General features: G+C 40.2%; 1 protein-coding gene across 12 annotated transcripts in view; it reads left to right on the top strand.

The window, feature by feature from the left end:
* The window catches only part of RYR3 (ryanodine receptor 3), a 541,049-nt gene that overhangs the window by 269,869 nt on the left and 247,868 nt on the right, over positions 1–23,312 (top strand). For all 12 annotated transcript variants that reach the window (XM_090033490.1, XM_090033491.1, XM_090033488.1 and 9 more), the window contains exons 33-38: positions 1,675–1,761; positions 3,120–3,346; positions 5,273–6,074; positions 6,590–6,790; positions 7,542–7,644; positions 14,310–14,450. In XM_090033490.1, the coding sequence (XP_089889616.1) occupies positions 1,675–1,761; positions 3,120–3,346; positions 5,273–6,074; positions 6,590–6,790; positions 7,542–7,644; positions 14,310–14,450 (1,561 nt within the window). The remainder of the gene's footprint in view (positions 1–1,674; positions 1,762–3,119; positions 3,347–5,272; positions 6,075–6,589; positions 6,791–7,541; positions 7,645–14,309; positions 14,451–23,312) is intronic.

The raw sequence follows: 23,312 nt of genomic DNA, 5'->3' as shown, positions 1-23,312 counted from the left end.
GAGCAGCAATGGGGGGAGGGGAAGTGGGGCAGGCAATTTAACCCTTCCCTGCCTGCTCCCTGGGGCAACCACAAGTAAGCAAGGGATGTTGGGGACAGTGAACGGCGATCTGGGGTGCTGGGGGGGACAGTAGGCCAGATCCAGGGCAGAGGAGAAGGGGGTGTGGGTGAGGTATTTATACTAAGTTGGTGTAGCCTCAAGTGGCCACACCTTAGTATAACAACAGCTACATAGCTTGGATCAGAGAGAATCCTGCCCTGCAGTAGCCTAATTTTGGGCTGCATAATGAGCGATTAAAACTGGTTTCAAATGTTAACGTGCAGACAGTCTAGAGGTTAAGAGCTCCAGGAGCTGCCCAAAATTACCATTTAACAAGGCCCTCGGCCGTTCTTGATTCTGTTCCAAAGGAGCAGAAATAAGAGCTGCTTCATATGATTTCCTTTTGAAATGTGCTTAGTCATTGTCTGAGTAGACTTGACACATTTCCCTTTTAAATACATTTGAGCTATTGTTTGATATTCATTCCTATTCCAGATGCACATTCCAAAAACCAGCTTCTTCCCTGTCTAGCAACTGATCATCCTTTAATTAAGTCAGATTACAAAAGTACAGAGATACATTCAGACCAAATAGCATGTTTCATACAAACATAAAATGGACAAACTTGACATAGTTACAATTACAGTAGTTACATAGTTACAATAGTATCTTGAAGTTAGAGCATAGGCATAGAGTGCTGTAAAGATGCTGGGCAATGCTGCAATCCCTAGAGCAGGCCAGGAAGTTGTCACTGCTTAGATCAGCTTGCGGAGCACTCTAAATTACATCAGGGGCTACTTCAGCTCTCAAAGCAGCTCAGCATTGCAAGATCAGAGAAGGTCACCTTAAAATTACTTAAGTCAATCCTCCCACCAATTTAAAATTGCAACATAATTTCCAATTCCTCCTTTTTTTCCATAATAACAATGAGAAAAAAACAGAATTCAATTTTATTTTAACTGGTTTGAGTTTTAAAGCCCTCACTGAGGATGAAACTACTGCCAAGGGTTTCTTTCATATTGGTGTGGCAGGTTCGGATCCCAGGAGCAGCCACAACGCCCCCTGGTGGCCACACAATTCCTGCACCAGCTCTAACTCTAGGGGACTTCATCTCCTTTACTCACCCTTGGGTCCTTTGTTCTATCTGCATGTAATTGGCCCCTGCCATACCTGCAGGTTGTTTCTCAAGCAGCCCCTTCCCCTTAAAGTCACAGATGTGCCAAGATCCCTGTCACAATTCACTCATAATAAATTGCCCTTTAGCACATCTGAAATAGATGCACTGATATAAAATGAAGTCTGATCTTATGATCATATTTTTTTCTTGTTTGTATCATACACCTGTGATTCTGAAAACAAGTTTATCTTTAATCATGAATAGTCAGTCTCTCTTTGATAGGACCACTCATCCTGAACATTAACTATATGTGCTGGTGTTTGTAAGGCTGGGGTGCTACAGTGTAGAGTATGTTACAGACCTCACTCATTATATTTGGTTGGTGATAGGTACTTGAATGTCTTTTTTTTTGCATTTATATGATTCTAATGCCCAAGCTATTTCACAGTAATTTTTCCTAACATAAACTAGCAAGTGACTCTTGATGCCTTTTAACTGTGATAAATCTCTTTTTTCAGGTTGAACCAAACACAAAACTGTTTCCAGCAGCTTTTATACAACCTACAAGCACAAACTTGGTTCAGTTTGAACTTTGTAAATTAAAGGTATTTTTAACCCTTTTCTAAAAGATAAATCAATAAAATTATCATTCTAAATCTGGTAATATTCACAGGCAAGCCAGTTGATCTCTAGGTTTCAATGTCAGAGTGCAGTAGAGAGACCTATATTGCTAAACGTAATTATTTCTGAAAAACCCACACATTTATTATAATATCAAAACTAAGGTACTGTCATCAAAATATAATGAAATTTGGGATTCACTTGATGTTTTTTTTCTGAGCTGGTTTTCTGATGTGCTGTTTTCTAAATTTATATAATCTTTAAGAGGTACCTCCTAGGTCCCTGGCACACATTCATTTATGACATGATGGGATCTTAACCCTGGTCCCAACAATCATGCCGCCTGCTATGCCAAACCTTTTTGTCATAACACATGATTTTGGGATCAGGGATCAGCTCCCAATAGCACCATTACTACAGCTCCCAGTACCACCATTACTACCCTTTGCCAGTGCAAGAGGAGCCTGGGTTCATTGTCCCAGGCCTCTGGTGTACCAGCAAGTTGAAAGCTGAACCAGAGCTCTCCTTGGGATGAACCAGAGCAATCCAGTGTGAATCAGAGCTAGGACAATCCAGCATGAACCAGAGATAGGACTAGGACAATCAATACCGGGATCATGTGGGAATCTGAAACTGGCTCTGGTGTGGTCCCAGGGCTGGCACTGACAATCAGCTGCTGTTGGTCCCAGCCCTGGGGCTGCATTGGAGTCTTGAATCAGCTTTGTTGGGCTTCTGAGGTTGGAACTGACAAACAGCTGCTTGTTGGTCCCAGTCCTGAGACTGCACTGGGATCCTGAACTGGCTCCAGTACCATCAGCGGATTGTCCATCCCAGCCAGAACTTCACTGGAGTCTGGAACAAGCTCTTGTTTGTCACTATTTTTGTGGAAATTAGCCACAATAATATTGCAGGGGTGTAGGTTGTAGCCATGTTGGTCTAAGGACATAGGTAGACAAGGTTCTTTGCATGAATTTGGTATCTTTTACTAACTTGTTTTCCAACTATTTAAGTTGGTCTACCAAAAGATATCAGATTCACGCAAAGAACCTTGTCTTACAATAATATTACACATTTTTGTGAAATACCTATGTGGCTGATTTTGCATTTTGTCATGTCATTAATTCCTTGAATATGCGGCAGGGTTACCGATTTTACGGTGCAATTAATAAGTTAATTGCATCTTAAATATTATATCTCCCAGGAGCCCCAGTGATAAATTAAACAAAAGCCACATATCTAAGTATTTCTTCTTTAGAAACTGATGCATATTTAAGTATTTATGCCATCAGATACTATTCATTCTTTTAAAAATGTTTGGCTTTATTTATTTTTTTTATTATAGAACACCATGCCTTTATCAGCAGCAATCTTTAAAAGTGAAGAAAAGAATCCTGTTCCTCAGTGTCCTCCTCGCCTTGATGTGCAAACAATTACGCCTGTTTTATGGAGCAGAATGCCCAACAGCTTCTTAAAGGTAGAGACTGAGCGTGTAAGTGAACGCCATGGTTGGGTAGTGCAGTGTCTGGAGCCACTGCAAATGATGGCACTTCATATTCCTGAGGAAACCAGGTATGTTTTCAGAGAACCATGATGGCTTTCTTAGGAAAGAAACGTATATACATAGTTGGTTTCTGTCCTTGTATTGGAGTGCCTTGGAGTACATGGAGGCTGTGGAGGAACTATGTGGAGAAATGTTTTGTTTTTCTGATTTCATCTACTGTATCTTCTGTTCATCTACTATATTATAAATACCATATGGCATTGGTGACATGAAGGGGGTGCATGTCCCCCCTAAGCACAGTGGTGCACCCCCTGTGAAAAGGCACCACGAACACTACCAGCAGCACCTGCAGGAGCTGGCTGCTCACCATCTCCCCCCTTGCTGTGCCGCAGCTGCCTGCAGGAGCTCCCCGCTCACTGCCACCACACTCCCCCCACCGACAGTGCTGCTGTCACTTGCGGAAGCTCACCATGCCCTCCATCCCCCACCACCAAGGACATGCAGTGTTCATGCTGTGTGGTTCTACAGGAAATCTAAATAGCTATTACAAACCAAATAATTTACAGACTTGGGGAGATTACCTTTAATTATAATATGGAATTAGACCTGTTGAAAAACACAATTGAATCTTCACCCAGTTTGAGATACAAAAATAAAGAATATAAAAATACTGTAACTCTAATTATGCACTGTTTTAAAAGCATTTTATATTTTCTTAATTTTGCACTGATATATTATTAATTGAAATCACATGTTAGAAAACTGAGAGCCTTTTAAAGTATATTAAAGGTTGGATTTTTATCTTTAGAGGTACCATAAAGTAGATGCAATTTTTATCTGACATCAGAATATGCATAAATTGATCAAATTAAAAAAGCTATTCAATAGAAAAACTGAAAGAGCACAAGGAAAAGTGCCCATGCAAGAATGTAGATTTTAACCATATGTGCTTAGTAGCCTGATTTAATTATTGTATTTTTAACTGGCAATGGAAGTGGTTCAAGAAAAAGAAAAACTTCCTGTCCTATGAAAATAGGACAGTAGTCTTCAGTACAGTTCCAGTACCTTCCTATCTTAAAATTTGGCATTTCCGGGTTTTGTGTCTGTAAAATAAAATCCTGGGGGATTGGGGAGAAGTTTTTGCTCATTTTAAATAATACTAAAATTGGTATTACTTAAATTGGTAATACTATTAATAAAATGTCTCTAGATACCAATTAAATTGTCTGTAATATCTCTTTTCTTTCAGTATTTTCCTCTCCTTATTGGGGACTGATAGTTATTACAAATGCTAGTAAATCATGCCTGCTGGTTTGCTGATGTGGATATAGGAATTACTGGGCACATCTACACAAGACATTTACTGCAGAGTAGACTAATTAACTCTCCAGTAAATAGCAGACAGTCTACAAGTGTAGCTCTATTAATCCTAAGGAAACTAATTAACTCTACAACCAGGTAGTACTTGTAAATACAAGTGCTATCCTGGTGTGCAGTTTTTTACTCTCCAACACTGCACATGTAGACATTGATGTGCCTAGCTGGGGCATGAGGATGCTTCAGTGCAGGAAGCTATTGGCTGGCTAGCCACATACTGAAGTGCCCTCGTGACCTCTGCAACATGTTGAGCCAGGTTGGAGTAGCCATGGGTGAGCAGGCTGATCCCCTGGGCCCCGTACCACTCAGGGCTGCTCTGACCCACTTCAATGTACTGTGATCCCCAGGAGCATGTATAAGTGTGGTGCCTGAAAGTAATAAGCGCCAATGAGACAAGCACTGGAGTTTATCGCTTTGCCTTAATAGCACATGTAGACATGCCTACTGAGTAAGGAAAATACTTGTCCTCTAAAACAACCAATTCAGACTTCCCAAATCCTTTAATTCATTACACAGTTATTCCTCTCCCTTCCACAATTTGTGTTTGGATATATTTAATACACCAGAATTAATTTATGAAGCTCACTGTGTTTTCATTTCTTTATGTTGCATAACAGGTGTGTTGACATCTTGGAGTTATGTGAACAAGAAGATCTGATGATGTTCCACTACCACACTCTAAAGCTCTATCGCTCAGTCTGTGCACTGGGTAACTCTAGAGTTGCTTATGCACTTTGCAGCCATGTGGACATCTCTCAGTTATTTTACACAATAGATAATCAGTACTTACCTGGACTTTTACGTTCTGGATTTTATGACTTGCTCATCAGTATTCATTTGGAACATGCCAAGCAAGCCAAGCTTATGATGAACAATGAATTTATCATTCCAATTACAGATGAAACCAGAACTATTAAATTATATCCAGATGAAACAAAAAAGCATGGATTACCTGGAGTGGGACTTAGCACTTGTTTGAAACCAGGTTATTATTTTTCAACTCCTTGTTTCATAGTGACCAGTGATGAGCACCTGAAGTCCAGTCCAGAAATACCACTTGACATACTCAAATCTAAGGCCATAAGCATGCTCACGGAGGCAGTACACTGTAGTGGTACTCATATCCGCGATCCTGTTGGAGGGCAAGTTGAGTTCCAGTTTGTTCCTGTGCTTAAACTTATAGGAACTTTGCTTATAATGGGAGTTTTTGATGATGATGATGTGAAGCAGATTTTACTTCTCATTGATCCCAACGTATTTGGTGAACACAAGGAAGAAACAGAAGAGAAAACAGAGAAGGAAGAAGTTACACAAATAGAAGAAAAAGCTGTAGAAGCTGGAGAAAAGGCAATTAAGGAAACAAAAACTCCATTAAAAGGCTTATTGCAAACAAGATTACCCGAATCTGTTAAACTCCAGGTGACCTTTACCATTCTAAAGTAAATGTGTGTGTGTGTGCACATTAAAGGAAGAAAGGTAGATTAATAGTCTCTAATATTTAGCGCCAGCCGTTTGGGATTAAGGGCTCTCAGGTCCTAGTTCTGATTTGCTATATGATTTTGATAAGTCATTTAATTTCTTGAGATGCCACCATTTTGGCTATAGTATTTCTTCATAGGTGTATTAATACCTACCCATTTCAAAATCTTGTTATGACAGAGCTTTAATATGTGTAAAGCTCTTTTTTGTATGTAGAAGGAAAAAATAGTCGACAAGTACAAAATAGTAGTCCTGACCATAGTAACAAAATACTTCTATACTTAAGACAATTCTGTCTTAAAAATTAGAGTTGGTGAAGAAATAATCTTATTCTCATTTGTACTAAGAAAGCAGTGCCTGTAATAACCTACTGTACCCATTAAGTTCTTCCTTTTTATAGTTTATGGTATAGTTTCTCAGTTAAACTGATTAGCTTTTTTCTTTTTCTGTACTAGATGTGCCTGCTTCTCAATTATTTCTGTGACTGTGAGCTGCAACACAGGGTGGAATCTATTGTATCATTTGCAGACAATTATGTATCAAAGTTGCAGTATAATCAGAGATTCAGGTACAATGAACTGATGCAAGCTTTGAACATGTCTGCAGCTTTGACTGCCAAGAAGACAAAGGAATTTCGTTCTCCTGCTCAAGAACAGGTAAAAATGAAGGATTTTTTTTGTTTGTTTAAATGTGATTAGTAAGGAGAGCAAGGGTAGAAATGTCTAAAATATATACTAGCACTGGGACTGTGGGGGAAATTAGATGTCATTTGAAATATAGATTGTAAGACTGCCAGAAGATATTACATGAGCGCCAGAATTCAAGCTTCTAAATCCATCTGTAGCAACCTAGATAAAGTTTGTCAGAGTATTTTAAAGGTGGTTAATTAATGGGAACTGAAGGCACTAAGCATTTTTAAAAATGAGGATTCTTTTATACAAATGTCTATATAAAAAGCATGTCTTCATAATGACCCAAGTTATTTGCTTCATAACTTGTGTGTACAAAACTGGTAATTAAAGATACATTGACATGTCTAATTTCTGCTAGGATGTCCTACAGCTACCTTTCTGAATGTTTGTTTCTCTAGTGTAAGAAACTATTTGGTTTTTTAGAGACAGGTGGTTACTTATCTGTGAAACTTATCTTTACTGTTAATCTGTATCTGAATATTTAAAAAATAAATAAAATCTACAAACTATTTTTACTTTAATATTGCTATACGGACATATTCAGTTATTTGCTAAAAGCTTGTATTACCTAGTTCTTCTGAATACCAAGTTCCTGTACCAGTCTGTAATATCAGTAGCTACCAATAGTAAGATATTTCTATTTTGATGTTATATTATGGCTGTCTTGGACCTCTTCTGTCTTCTAAATTTCTGGGTTTGTTTTTATCCTTAATAGATTAATATGTTGCTAAATTTTCAACTGGGAGAGGACTGCCCCTGTCCAGAAGAGATTAGAGAAGAGCTGTATGAATTTCACGATGATCTCCTAATACACTGTGGTGAGTGGCAAACATTTGTTTTTTACTTAAGGAACATGGGAGGATTTTCTTCTGATTTTTTTCTTATGGCAAGCAAAATACTGATGTAAATAACTTTGCTTTAGATGTGGCATATCTCTGCTATCTGTGCCTTGAGGCCAGGGACAGATATTACATATAAGCCAGTTTAAGTGATAAAAACTGCTTTTAAACCTGTAACAGAACAGAGCTAGGGTCAGATATTCAAAAAGCCTGAACCTGAATTGATTCAATCTTTATAGGTTAGTTTAACCTGGCTAAGCTAAACCAGTTTGTAACCTCACAGGCATTCTCTCTGGACTAAGGAAATGCAGGCACATGCCTACAGTGGCTCAGGCTAGAAGCCAGGGGGGGAGGGGAGAAGGGGGAGAGTACTAGAGCATCTCTCCCTTCCCTTCCAGTGCTGAGCTGAGAGTGGTGTGACCAGACCCTGGAAAGACGCTCTGATTCAGGAGGGGTACCCCCTCCACTGCTCCTCACAAGCAGGGAGTTACACGGGGAGTCAAGAACAGATCATTTAGCACCCCATCAAAGCAGAACAAAAGCTTCTCTCAAGAAGAGTTCCAGCTCTTCTTAAACAGCTTTTTCCAAAGGAGCAGAGGGACATTACCAAATGACTTGTTGATTAGCTCCAAAACACCCTAAGCAGACAATGTCCTGGCTGCCTTACACAGACACCTCTCAGCATTAGCTAGCATACCACATGCTGCCTACAGTCTGTGCTGTGGGAGAGGCGAGGGGGAGAATCCCTCTTTGACCAGTGAGTGGTGAGCAGTAGGGGGACAGGGGGAAGCCAGGTAGACACTGCTGTGCCTGTGATATCTGTCGGAGCTGCAGCCAGGGAGCAGAGAGACAGAGCCAGCCCTGTTGTGAAGCAAAGAGCCCCACTCAGGGCTGCAAAGCATCTGGGATGCTGTGAAACTCTGGTTTAAGTTAAACCAGCAAGGAGTCTGGGACAGACATGGTATAAACCGGTTTGAACCAAATCAGTTAAGTCTGATACTACATTCAATCAGGTTTATCTCAAACCGGTTTCAGCCATTTTCAAATTGGTTTATGTGCACTGAACATCTGAGCTAGGGACAGACATTACACACAAACCAGTTTAAGTGATCAGAAACTGGTTTAAACCTGTAACAGAACAGGCATTCAGGGCACATAAACCAGTTTGAAAATGGCTGAAACCAGTTTGAGATAAACCTGGTTGAGTGTAGCATCAGACTTAACTGGTTTGGCTCCAACCGGTTTATACAGTGTCTGTCCCAGACCCTTTCCTGGTTTAAAATAAATCAGAGTCCCCTAGCATCCCAGCATGCTCTCTGGCTGGACAGAGCTCTCTGCTCCATTACAGAGCTGGCGCCTCCCCTCTGCGGCTTCGCTGGAGCTCGGCAGTTTCTGCAGACTTCTGTCTGGCTTCTGCTCCCCTCTCCCCTCCCCTCCCCACTCTATGCTAAACAGGCATTTCCCTGTCCCTCACAGACACCTCCAGCATTAGCTAGCATACCACATGCTGCCTACAGTCTGTGCTGTGGGAGATGAGGGAGGCAGACAGGCTTTTTGGAGCTATTCAACATGTAGCTTTATGTCCTTCCTTGGAAAAGCTGTTTAAGAGCTGTTTGTTCCCCACCTCACCCTTACCATTCCCTGCTAAGCAAGAATTCCCCACTCCCCTCTGCCTTGCAGAGAAGGTATCTGTGTATTAGCTAGCTGACCACATGCTGGGTTCGTGCTGAATCAACAGGCAGAATCAACAAGTGGGTGGTAATGTCCCTCTGTTTTCTTAATGGACCAATAAACACTGAGATAGGGGTGACACTGTTTTCAGCCCTCCACCCCTGGCTTGTTTGCCTGTCTGTTTGCTGCAGACAGTATACAAAGCAGGGAGGGGGATTGAAAAGCTCTGTATTGGCAACAGATGTATGCACTGCCCGCACGCACTTTGCTTCAGTGCTAACAACACTGGAAACACTCCTGCCCCTTGAGCAGCAAGCCGGGAGAAGCCTGGGACTTCAGGCCTGAATTTCCTCAATCCAGAGGAATTGTCTGTATGGTTGGAAACCGGTTCAGCCTAGCCAGGTTAGATTAACCTGCAAAGTTTAAATCAATTCAGGATCAGGTTTTTGAATGTCTGTCCCTAGCCACCATGTCTAAGTACCAAAAAATATCTCAAATGTGTGCATAATTTTTATTTCTATATAACTTTCTAACTATTTTTATTGCTGTGTTGTTTTAGATTAAAATAACAAACATTATCAAGATGAGAAGCTCTGGACACCCTAAAATCAGACTTGGCAAGAGATAATTACAGCTGGCATACTGTGAAGGTTTCTTCCTTCTATTTAAGTCCACCTGGCTTCTCTGATTTAGAGTTGAGATCAGCTGGACAAAATTACAGTCCTAGTATCATGGTTCAAGGACTAGGTGAGGGTTTAGAACACTAAATCCAAATTCCATCATTTGTCCATGTGTCATTTTAGAGTCAAGTATAATATGAACTCTTCTGCTGGTGAGTCTTTCACTATCCGTTAGGGAAAGGATTTGAATTAAGAAGATTTTGACCCTGCTTCAGCCTAAAGCCTTAAAATTAAGTTTCCAACATCCCATGAGTTACTGCCTACCTCCCATCTCTTGGATTTATCACCACTCTCCCTTCTTTGGGCTTCCCTGTCACTTCCACAACGAGTAACTAAAACACACAGTAGTTTATAGTCTTTATAGTCTTTCCTTTATATTTTGCTAATTCTGGTCCTACTAGACCTCTCTTCTGCTGTCCAGACCTTTTTTATTCCTTTTAGGAGGCTGAGCATAACCCTTAATTGATTATCTGAGTGAATCTGATAGCCATAGGTCCTAGTTTCCCTACTGCTCTGTCAACCCTGTCTCTGCTGCATGTTCACAAACCTCACCTCTCACACAAATAAATCTGTAATCTCACAAATAAATCTCTGAATTAATGTTTTTTCTGATTGTAAAATAAAAAATTTATAATGTTTGGACTTAGAAGTGTCCAAATACAAGAAACCTGTACAACCTTAATTCAGTCCCCTTCTGCATACACATTATCACATAATCTTTATGACATGATAAAATACCACTTTTTCCATAAGATCTTTCTTCATTCATGGCAGAAAATTGATTAGACCTAGGAATAAAATAGGATTGTACAGTGAGAGCGAGAGAGAATATTTTCTGGAGGTCTTGTGCTTCATTTGTTGAAGAAATAGAAAAATTTATAATGAGTGATGCAGGAAACTGAAGAAAATAAAAGGATGATCTTATGCTTCTCATCTTGAATCTTTTTGCCCCCTATCTCCGACTTTCAGTCTTCTCTAACCTACCTATGGCTCTTTGTTCAGACCCCATTCTTTTTGCCTCGAAAATTCTAATCCTCACTCCTCAATTTTCTCATCCAGTTGTCTTATAGTAAGTAGTAGGCAACCACTGATCCCTCTGGATCATGGTATATGCATGAGGGTCACGAGGTTCTTTGAAGTGTACGCCTAGGCGGGAATATGGAGAAATGCAGGCTGTCCAGAACTTCCATCCTATTGAGACAGAATCCAAAGTCTAGATGAAGCTCAGACGTTTGGTGCCTCTATGACTGTAGTTATATGAACATCTGGAAATCGAACTTTGGCACCCCGCATGGCAGACAAGTATTCTACTACTGAATTGCAACAGTTGGTAGCTGTCAAGTAAGAACATAAGAATTTCTCTACAGAGTGAGACCAAAGAACTTTCTAGCCCAGTATCCTGGCCCTGACAGTGGCAAGTATCTGCTTCAGAGAAAGAATATAAAGAACAGGGTACGAGTAGAGTGATCCATCCCATCTCATATCTTCCTAGTCGCTAGCCATAATTTTTATCCTTAACAGTTGTGTTTAATAGCCCCTGATGAATCTTTACTCTGTACATTTGTAGACCTGCTTATGTTATTGGCTAACATCCTGTGCCAGTGAGTGTCACAAATGTATTATGCATTGTGTAAAGCAGAAGGTAAGGCAGAGTGGCACCTTAGAGAGACTAACTGGTTCAGAGTGGCATGACTTTTCATAGGCAGCAACCAAAGTGGATTGTTGCCTATTTGAGTTGTTGCCTATGAAATTTCATGCCTCTCTGAACTAATTAATCCTTAAGGTGCTATCCCAGCTTACCTTCTGCTTACCTTTAGACTAATGTAGCTAACTGTCTCTCTGTGAATTATTGAATAAGTACTTTTTCTTTGTTTTAAACTTACTGCTTGGTATTTCTTACCTCTTGTATTATAAAGTATAGTAAATAGAATTTCCCTACTCACTTTTTCTATACCTTTGATGATCTTATAGACCTCTATCACATCTTCCCTCAATAGCATAGCTAATACGGGCAAGCAAGGCACCAGCCCTGGCCACTGACTTAGAGGAGGCACCAGAATGCCCTCCCCGCCCGATGCTTTGGTACAACAGACAATGCCCCATACCACACAGCCATAGAGGCTGGGCAGCTCTGTGCCCACTGGTGTATGGGGGAGAGGGGTCAAACAGAATGGTACCACCCTGTGAGATGTTTGCGCAGCTCGTACCACAGTAGCATATTATTGGAGGAGGGGAGTGATGGGGGCACTAGGAGCAGCCTCCAGGAAATATCTATCATAGGACAGCTGCCTCTAAGGGATAGAGTGCTCGTATACCACCATGGGGTCCCCTGGTGCCGCCCCTGGTGCCTTGTTCACCTACTTCTGTTACTTTAGTGGATGAGGAGCTGCATCTCCCATGGCAAGAATATTGGGTTGGTGGAGGTGGGCCTGTTCCGCTTGACCCCTTACCTCCATATACTTCTGGGAGCAGGGCTGCTTGGCTTCAGTGGCTGGGTACTGTAGGGCTGTGCCTGCCATAGCAAAGATCCTTGGGAGAGAGGGGCCTTCTGGTGCCTCCCTGATGTATGTACTGAGCCTGCTCCTCAGCCACAGCAGGAGCTGCTGACAGAGTGTGGAAAGAGTGGATGAGACCTCCTCCAACCCTCCCCTGCTCTTCAGTGGTCAACATTCTGCCCAGGGCACTGTAGGAGCTCACTACACCTCTGCCCTCAGTCTTCTTGCTTCCAAGCTGAAGATACCTAGCTTTTTCAGTCTTTTCTCATATGGAAATATTCCATGCTCCAGATCATATGTTGCACTTCTCTGTACCTTTTCTAGTTCTAGTGTATCCTTTTTGAGATGGAATGACTAGAAGCACATACAGTATTCAGGAGGTGTGCTCACCATGTATTTATATAATGACAAAATGATGTTTTTCCTCTTGCTTTTAGTTCCTTTCCTAATGGTCCGTAACATTTTATTTGCATTTTGACCACTGTTACATACTGAGCTGATGCTTTTAAAGAACTGTCCACAATAATTCCAAGGTTTCTTTTCTGACTGTCAACATCTCATTCAGAACCCATAACTGTATAGTTAAGATAGTTTTTTTACTGTGGGCATTAAGTTGTGTTAACCAGTATTACATTTAATCTTATACTTTATTGCACACTCACTCACATTTGTGAGATCTTTCATAGGGATATCAAAGGTCACATCCCTGACACAGATATCACCCTCCTGCCTTTCCAAATTTTCAGTCCCTGCTCCAAAGACCAAACAGCACACTACCAGCATTTGGCAGCTTGAGCAAAACATGTTTTCCCAGACTTCTTCAAAGAACTAGATGGAAATTTTAAGGTCAGCCTGAAGCAGACGCTCAACATATAAAATATTACCCCAGATGTCTAAAGTCTGTCAAAGGTTTAAGCAACTGAAAACAGGATCTCATAATTGGAAGTGTCTGGCAACTTTAATAATAAGAGTTACTAGCGCTCCTGCCTTTATTCCTGTAAGGAGTTAAGTTAGCTATCCAATAATTCAAATCCAGAAGAAACATCCCCTTTCTGCTGTCATTACTATCGAACAATAGATAGTTTTTGTTCTTCTTTGCCATGATCTAGAATTGTTTAAAAATATGGTATAAAGTGGCATGATAAATTGCTGTCAATCTGTCATCAAATGTCATCTCTTCAGGTGCCTCTTACCTCACAGACTTGTTATAGAAAGCTTTTACCATCAGTATGACATTTATGAAGATAATGCATTAGGGTTTTTAAATTCAGATAATATAATTTTGAGTGATAAATGTCTTTACTGAATACTGCAGTATGTGATGTGTTTTAGTTTCAGGCTGCCGATTGTGCCTTATGTTCTGCAGCTCAAGATAATGAGAGAGATTTAATCAAATATGACCTTTGTGACATAATTAATTATCTTTCTAAAATAATTCCTATACCGCTGTACTAAAGAAAATGACGTAGAAGTCTTGTGTATTTGGATATATAAGTAATATATTTATATTTAATAGACAGATTGATAGAAAATGATAAACATATCTGGGACACACATATAAACACCCTAAAAAAGGTACTTTTCTTTTTTGAAGGGTAATGCTATAACTGACATTCATGAAATCAGGTTTTTTCCATATTTTTCTTTATGGAATTTGCTATTTGCAAAACTCTCGCAAACATTGCTTGAAATCTGTAAACATTGTATGATGGATATTGTTGAATTATTTAAATATTTATTGAAGGATTTCATCTTAAAGGTATAAAGTTTATTTATAAGTAATTTTATTACCTGTTAGGCATTCCACTAGAAGAAGAGGAAGAAGAGGAGGAAGATGGCTCATGGACTGGTAAACTTCGCTCATTGCTGTATAAAATCAAAGGTCCACCAACAGCAGAAAAAGAAGAACCTAGAGGAGAAGAAGAAGAGAAAGCTCCCAGTAAGTCTTTTATATATAGTACATATAAGTATATATATATAGTACTGCACATATTTTGAAATAGGCATTACAATGGTAAAATAATGTGGCTTGAAGGCATTTCTATATTACATTTCTTTCCCTTTTCTTTGCTAACTTAAGTAAAGTAGCAACAGTTTGAGTTTGGGCCATTACATTTCTCATTTTATCAGAATAAATGAGCACTGTTTAACCCTATTTTTTGTTTCCCATTATTCTCACATTTCATTTCACCTACAGTTACTATGTGGTTCAGGGTTTTATTGAGTACAAAGTTAAAAGCACTTCTGTAGCAAAAGGGATAAAAAGAACTAGGATGAGATAACTTTTAGGAGTCTTTGCATAGACTTAGCCACAGCAGATTATTTTGGATAAGTTTTCAGTAAGGGTCTACTTACCCTGCAGTTACTTATTGCCTGTTAATGTCACTGAATCACTCACATGAGTGATACACAGGGAGAGTTGTCACACAACTGAGCCCTAAATGATTATATATACTTATGGTGATTATGTTATAGACTATTTTTAAATAACTGTTTGCTACCTTATTGAATAAAGCATACAGTCATATTTATCTTTAATATGTAGGTTTTTGTTCTTTGAGAAGGTGATATATTTCCTTAAGGCATTTGCATGACATTTGGACTACTAAATTGTATTCCTACTAAAGCAGGGATACCATTGTTGTATACTCTGTCAGTTTTGCACTTCAGTACAAGTTCAGTGTTTATAGCTTTGACCTAAGGTGAAAGAATAATGTTCCTGTATTTAATATAGCAGTCTTTCATCCCATACCTTGCTTCTATAAATCTTTAACACATGCCCCAAAACCAGAAACCAGAGCAAAACACTGTCCAGATATGATCAGTTTGTCTGAAAACTTTACTCCATGGTTCATCAGTCTTGTTGCCCTTTTCACTGACCTTTAATCTTATTGAAAATATACATGGGGAAAAGAACTGACACCATTTATCAGCAAAATTATTTAACAGTCATTTTTCTCTCTAGCACAAACAGTATTCTAGTAACAATCACAGAGGCATATGGGTAGGATATCCTTATAACTTTGCAGAATTAAGCTCTGCTGTGAAATTTTCTCCCTATAAAGCTTTTTGCAAATAAGAAGTCAGGTTTTAAAAGGCATGCATATGTACTGGGAACTTAAAAGGACAAAAGTAGAGGCAACATAATCTACCCACAGAGCAGCATCTTCACAGTCTGAAATAATTCATTACACCATTAAAATAATTCCTTTGCTAAAAAGGATTGAGCCAAGTGACTATAGCATAGCAGCTGAAAGGGAGAGACACTATTAAAGGGACATCAATAGGGAAGACAAGTGAGGTATGCATATCCCACTCACTTTCCCTAGTGATAATTTATGCAGTGTAATACACTGTGCATAGAATCTAGTGTGTGTATTTAGGATAGAATTGGCTCTACATTTATGGAAGGAGAGTGGAGAATATCCTAAGGAGACTGGAGAAAATGCATGCTTCTTACATTTTTTTTTTTGTAAAAATTTAACTTCAGAAAGGGAAATTATATAGAATACTTGTGAGTTTTTCTCTTAATGCTTCAATGGTCTATAAGGGGAAGACAATGCCTGGAAGCGAGAGGTCACATGCTTTATTCATGAGTGGGTCAAGACCGTAGACAGCTTGTAATGGCACTGACATACTTTCTCTATTTTTAGGTTATGGGACAGGTCATGTTCTACTTTTTGGTTATTTTTAAAGATGTGTTATAAGGACCTGAGAAGAATAGTGGTGAATACTGAAAAGTGAAATCCCTGAATAGAGATATTTGTAAGACTATGCAAGATATCAAGATATATAAAAGTAGTTTTACCACACACTGCTGCTGCTAGGTCTAGCTGTAACCTAAAGTTTATTGCTAGAGGCTGTACAAATGCACATAACGTGACAGTCTCTGTCCTTGAAGACTGACAATAAAAGACAAGACTAAAACAGGTGAACAAGACAAACAAATGATTTAAGGTGTGCAGTTATCAAGGACTGGACTATAGTAGTGGCAATATAGGTGGTGTTGGACAGCTGGTTCTTTGCAGTCTTGTGCTGGAACAAACAGTAAGATTTAGACATCAGCTGGATCAGTGGGTAGAACAAGAAGAGGTAAGGAAAGGTTTGGGTACTAAAAAATGGTATTTATTTGGCCATTCTAAATTTTACTTGGCAGCTGGACATCCTCAAAAATGGGTACATGGGCAATTTCAACACAATTTCAGTAGTTTTTTCAACCATGTCATAATAACAAAAGCTTCATTTTTAGTATCACATCACCAGGTTTAATCTAATATTAATCCAATGTTATATTAAGCATTTCCTTCCTACCCCAATATTTCAAGCTGACAGTGCTTTTTCTTCCTCATATTGTCAAATAGTAGGCATGTTCCTAGCATAGATTTAGTTGGATTTTAACCACAGGTATGCAAGTGCTATAGGTGAAGCTGATAAAAACTTTTAAAGCTTTGGCTGTAGATAATGTGAGAGGCGTGTGTGCACAACACTTTAAAGTGAGCTAAATGCTTTTGCACCACTTTAATGGTGTTGGTGTTTGCACACCTCAACAGTGTATTGGGCATTAATTTTAGCCACTGTGGGAAATTCAGTGGTGTAATGCGCCTTAAATGACTTGGGGCACAGCAGACTAAAACTCCTCGGGCCCATACAGCCACAGAGCGAAGCACCGGGCTCTGTGCAGCTCCACGGCTCTGCAGGAAGCCATTCGGGCAGCCTGCCAGCAGCCCAGGAAAGCAGGCTCCACCCAAGAAAAGCAGTGAGCCTGATTTTTTTTTTTTTTTTTTTCCCCACCCCCCACCCCCTGGAGCCTGCCTGCCCGCCTGAGCTGCGTGGAGGCATGATGCTTCCCTTCATGGCTCCGTTATCCCCCGGGACCCTCCAAGCTGGGTGCCTGCAAGCAGGTGCCACCTGTGGGGGGGGCGGGGGGCACCACTGCCATGGACGGAAGCACCAGTTCCACTCCCCTGCAGCCCAGGGACCACTGCGCCCACCAGCAGCCTGCCCTCCACTCCTCACCAGAGAGGCAGGTAAGTCAGTGGGGTGTGCACATGACACAGGGGTTTAATCAGCCCTAAATTGAAGCAGTGTTTTTTAAAACCCACTGCTTCAATTTAAGGCCGCTTTTTCATCTATACACACCCAAAGATTTTGGAAATTGTAAGACTTTGAAATATGTATTATGGCACTTAAGATTTTAAACCATTGAGAATTTGTATAGAAAATCTGTAAATAAGAAAAGTTATTTACACAGCACACTTTGGAGGGAATTAAGAATTCTCTGTCTTGTTCCTTAGTTTGGAAGACTTTGTAATATATCTGTAGGTTAATCTAGAGGGACAGATATGTGGAAATCAAGACATTCTTTGATTCCTTAAATTAATCTTATTGTAATTGGTGACTTTCAGCCGCACTTGGTAAAAGTATTTCAAAGTCATCAGTAAAGACGTAGTATGTGTTTGCGCAGCAAAATAAAGTATACCTGCAGTATGTCCCTTCCACTGTACAAGAAGCTATGGAAGTAAAAGAACCCATTCTTTTAGAAGCTTTAAAATGGATGAAAAAGTCATGGCTCAGGATCAAATCCTTTCTGGTATGACAAACTCATCTAGGCACCTTCTTATCTAGTTTTGATGGAATCAGCCAGAACACACTTCAGTATTCTCCAGGATTTCAGCTTTGTAATAAATAAAATAAAAGCACAGCTCTCTACAAACAGCTAAAAAAACTCACTTCTCAGTGAAAATCAACATAGATGTATTGAGCAGCGCTTATTCTGTTTTTTCCTTCAGAAAGAATATTCCCCAAAGGACATGAGCACAATTTTCTGATCTACTGGAATAGTTTGTACTACTTTTTAAGATCACATAGTCAAGCAAACTTATGGGTACACCTATGTATTACACTAATACCGCAATTCTTCCTTTAGTTTTGGAACCTCACTTCAGACACTGTTCAAGCAAAAAAAAAAAAAAAAGCTACTGTTACATGTACATATTTATCAGAATAGCCAATGTTGAACAGCATTGGGAAACCAGTCAAAAACAGCAGGACAACAGAATACAAGCCTCCCAGAAAAGATAACAACCAAGCTGGCACTACAAAATGTCAAGGTATCATGTACTAATCCAGACTGACAGCACCACAGCCATAATCTATGCAAATATGCAGAGTGGCCTGAAGTGTTTGGCTCTTCCTCAGAAGTCAATGAAGATGTTATTCTGAGCACAGAGATAAATGGCATCATTCAAAGCCATTGGCAGAAGTATCCCTTTACTTGAAGGAAATCTTATTAGGCAAGAAAACAGCCTATTTATTATTATTGGCATCACAGTGACATGTGAAGAGCCCCAGTATCTGCTACCGAAACTGTCATTGTGTAAGAGAGAGACCTTCTCATAAACCAGACATTTAGAGTCCCATAGATAGGTGAAGCAAGCCATAATGCTTTGTTTCAGGTTGTGGGGTGAAAAAATCATTGTTTATATATTTGATGTCAGCCTGAATAGGAATGAAAACTCTTTTTTTCTTTTTAATTAACTGGATGGAAATTATGAAAGAACATTTTTTCCAAAATTGTGTTTCTGAAACAAAATATATACCCCAAGACACACCACTGCTGTATGGATCTAGCATTCTTGTTAGTTCAGCTTTCAGAGTTGGCAAGTCAGGGGATCCAGATGGCTTGGGAGTCGGGAAAGCCTGTGGTCCCTGTCCCCGAGCTGCATATCTGGTAAAGCTGCCTTGGGAAACCTCAGGAACCTGTCCAAGGATTACAGGCTCCAAGTCCCAATCCCTGAGTGCTGCAATTCGTTAGGACTCATAAGATTTCCAGGCTCTCTGTAACAGAACAGTGAACAAAGACTTGGTTGGAGTTGCAGCTGCTATAGCTTTCCAATTCTGTTATGGGGTAGGGAATCTGGTAGCCCCAGTGCCACAGATCCTAATTATTGAGGTTCCCAGACCAAGAGAAGTCTGCCAGGCAGGGATGCCCTAACCTGTTAATGAATCACCGGCAGCTGAACTTGATGTATTTAGCAATTTTGCTACTGCAACTAAAAAGATACCAGTTTCAGAAAGCAGGAATCCAGGGAGACCTCAGACTACTGGGAGGCCAACAGCTGACCAGGAATCCTACAAAACCCAGCCTTTGATTCACCCAAAGTCTATCAAACCTAACATGTTTTGGGGTAACTCTTTTGAGTTCAATAAATCAACACTCTTTGGTGAAATTCTTGTCTGAAAATTTCCAATCAAAATTACAGCCAGAGCTTTCCAACACAAGAAGACATAAACAGTTAAAACACTACATCTCAAATTTTAAAAACCCACTAAAAACCTCTCAGACTCTCTCAAAACCTCAAAGTTGGAAAGTGCCAAAGGCTCAGAGGCAACCAGAAGCAGTTGAAGTAGCCACAATAAAGGAAATTGGGACTGAAGGGTTTGCAGACTGGGCCAAATTCTTCTTCAGTATAATTCAGTGAAATCCTTTGACTTGTATCAAGGAAGAATTTTGTCCAGTTTCTGAATGTTACACACCCCCAACAATATTGATTTTCTACACAACATGTAGTCACATAATCATATAACTACTCAACAGTGTTGCACTTTGTAATCTTTTTATCAAACAAAACACAACTGAGGACAGTAAGAGAACACAATTTTTCTTACTTTTATTTCTCTGGTGTGGTAATCAGTAGAAAAGCTGAAGTGACCTGCTCAAACCTGAAAAAAGAAATGTGTGTACTGCTAACCCCAGTAGCTGTCAATCTTCATCAGAACAGCAAGACAAAACTGAAGGCTCTCAAAGACAATCAGATCCTCAATCAAGGTTCCCTTCATGCTGTGTCTCTGTGCTGATGACTTTTTATTGATTAAAATTAGGTTAACCAGCTCCTTGCTGTCTTGTGTACCCGGTATGTGCGGCAAAACCATTCCACAAAGATGACATAACTGGTATGTGAGGGTGATTTTAAATACTACTTCATCATTATGTTGCGACCCACAGTATGTGCTTGAAAAAAATCAACAAAAAATGGTAAGTAAAACCAAGCTAAGATACCTTTAGAACAATTGTCCACTTTAATGCCTTCTGTAAAACCATTCATTTATTTTATCATTATAGTGTTAACGCTACCAAAAGGCATTAAATAAGTACATTAAGTGATTTTTGGAACATCTTGCTTTGTAGTATAGAAAAAATACTGCCTCAGCTCTCCTTGTTCATCCATCAGTATTTTAACTATAGTCCATGGATGAATTTATATTGGAGTAGGCAGGCAACTAATTAACATGCTGAGGTGAAACAAGTACTCAAGAACCATAAAGTTTAGCCAGGTAACCTGAGGGCACTTTTACACATGCTCAGGGGATGGGGAGGGCTGCACATTAATTAGAGTGTCTCTGAGAGTAGCTCTAATTAAAGTACCACAGTATCTATGTAAATGAATATCTTATATCCCTGCACTTAAAAACAACAGTGGGGGTGCTTGAACTGAAGCTCATTTGATGAGCTTTAGTTCAAGCACCCTGCCACCCATTTTTAAACGCATGGACACTGATACATGAGATGCAGGAGGCTGCTGGAGTACGGTAATTACCACCAGTTAAAGCTTAGACTGAATATCTGCTGGACTTTGTGAGAGTTTGAACAAAATAAATACATGCACAGGGATATATTAAACCAGATGTAAGTATATTCTTAGAAATAATACAATATAAGTTATAAAACAGGATAGAACGGTAAAAGTTATATTAATATAGTAGCAAATTGCCCATCAAGAATGATGAGGGGTGAAGGTAGGCAGGGACAGAGTGCTGCCACCCACCACTCCTTGCCACCACCACCTCCAAGGAGTGTGGGGGGGAGCTTGCGCATGACAGCTACCACTACCACCCCCCCCAGCTCCGTGTCTGGCCCTCCACCCCCTCCCCTGTATCCAGTCCTGCACTCCCACCCACTGCTCCACACTGCCCACCATTCCATCTGGCCATGTGTCTTCCCCTCTCTATCAGGAATGAGTGGGGGGATGGAGTGGGAGGGGGAAGCTTGCACTTGGCAGCCACTGCTGCCATCCACCACCTCACGCTGCTGCTGTTCTGTGTCTGGCCACATGCCACTCCCCCTACTCCGCATCTAGCCCCATGCCCCCTCCACCCCTGCTCTGCTTCCAGTCTTGCTCTGCCCATCCACCCCCTGCTCCACATCTGCCTGGCCTGCTCCACTGCAGCCACACCCCACCCATCATTCTTGATGCAGCACAGGCTGGAGTCACACCCCACTGGGAGCTGCGCCCCCCCCAAGAGTGTTACGACAGACAGATGAACTAAGCCCTTATATATAAATATATATATATATATATAGAATACCAGAGTCGCACAGCAACCTTCAGTCTAGGAACACAGAGATAGCGAGTTGATGTTGCTTCAAACCCCTGGTCACTGGCCCACAAACTCACACTTCCTCTCTCATACAAAACAATCTCCTCTTTCTCAAATGGTCAACTATTACAGAGCTTGCATACACCAAGCCTTTTTGTAGTCAGACATTGAACCACTCGGGTAAATGCTTCACTGAGACGATCAGGTAAATAGTCTTTCAGCTACTACAACCACAAAACTTACTTTACATTTGTTTTTTGTATTTTTCACGGCATGTGTTATTGCTATAGCTGGCTGATTCCCACTTTTTCACACAACTCAGCATGCTGGCACTATCACATCTACTACCCATGGAACCCTGGTAGAGCACACAGTTGACTTACATAATCAAATCATGGAAAGGCAAGTTGTACCACAAGCAATCCTGGAGGCTATTGAGACTATGCTTCTAGTTATCTCCCTTGTGACAAAGGGAGGAAATTTACTACCTAAACTTTCCCTCTAACAATGAACCTCAAGAACAGGTTCCTAACCCAGTTCCCCATCCCTACTTGGGGCCCAACAATCATTTACCCTTGCTAGCAGGATATGGTAGCTAATATGAGCCAGCAGCACTGTGCATTTCAACAGAGGGTGAGCCATAAGCATTAGTCAAGACAACTTTAAAAACAGGAAAATCTTTGTTGTTGTTCTAAATGTAAAGGTCTCCTTAGGGGTCCAGGGTCTGGTTTCTGCCACAAGCTGTGTGCAATTATGTATCCATTTTGTATATTGTATTATAAGCAAAGTTGTAAAGTACTTGACAGCTTTACTCAACAGGAACTTTAATATACAGCTCATTTCTTATGAAGTTTTTGTGAATTTTAATGTACAGCTCAATTCTGTGAAGTTTCTTTTTTTCAACAAGATAACATGACTACAGTCAATTTTTAAGTGGATAAGGATGATGGATAAATTTACAGCTCTCCTCCCTTTTGGTAGGTCTTAATCTCCCATCAGTCAAGCTTCTTTTCTTCTGCTAATTGTTTGTCTAATACCCCTGGGAATTTCTCCCCTCTCCAGTCTCACAGCCCGATCCACTGTTTATAATCATCACTTCGCCTGCTTTTTTCCTCAAACCTAATAAAGAATGCCTTGTATTCTACAGCTTGTCTAACTTTATCCCCAAACATGCAGTTCTTCTTTTGTATGACAAAATGGCATCCATATCTTTATCTTTGTGCGCTTTGGCATTTTTGTTGATTCAGGAGCTCTTGGCCATTGGAGACATTACCAGGGATCACTACTTAAAAGTGGTTCTTGTCGATCCCCAATCTTGCAGTTGATCAAATAAAAGATATTACTCACAAAAAATCCTTGACTCCTGAGTAAACTTAGAAATAGAAAATACCTGAAAGAGATCAAGAGTTTCTTTTTTATAGAG

Source organism: Crocodylus siamensis, chromosome 2 (assembly GCF_052110815.1).
Source record: "Crocodylus siamensis isolate JL-2025a chromosome 2, ASM5211081v1, whole genome shotgun sequence".
In the NCBI taxonomy this organism is placed as follows: domain Eukaryota; kingdom Metazoa; phylum Chordata; order Crocodylia; family Crocodylidae; genus Crocodylus; species Crocodylus siamensis.
The sequence above is the reverse complement of the archived record's forward strand: the minus strand, read 5'-3'. Positions and strand labels throughout refer to the sequence as shown.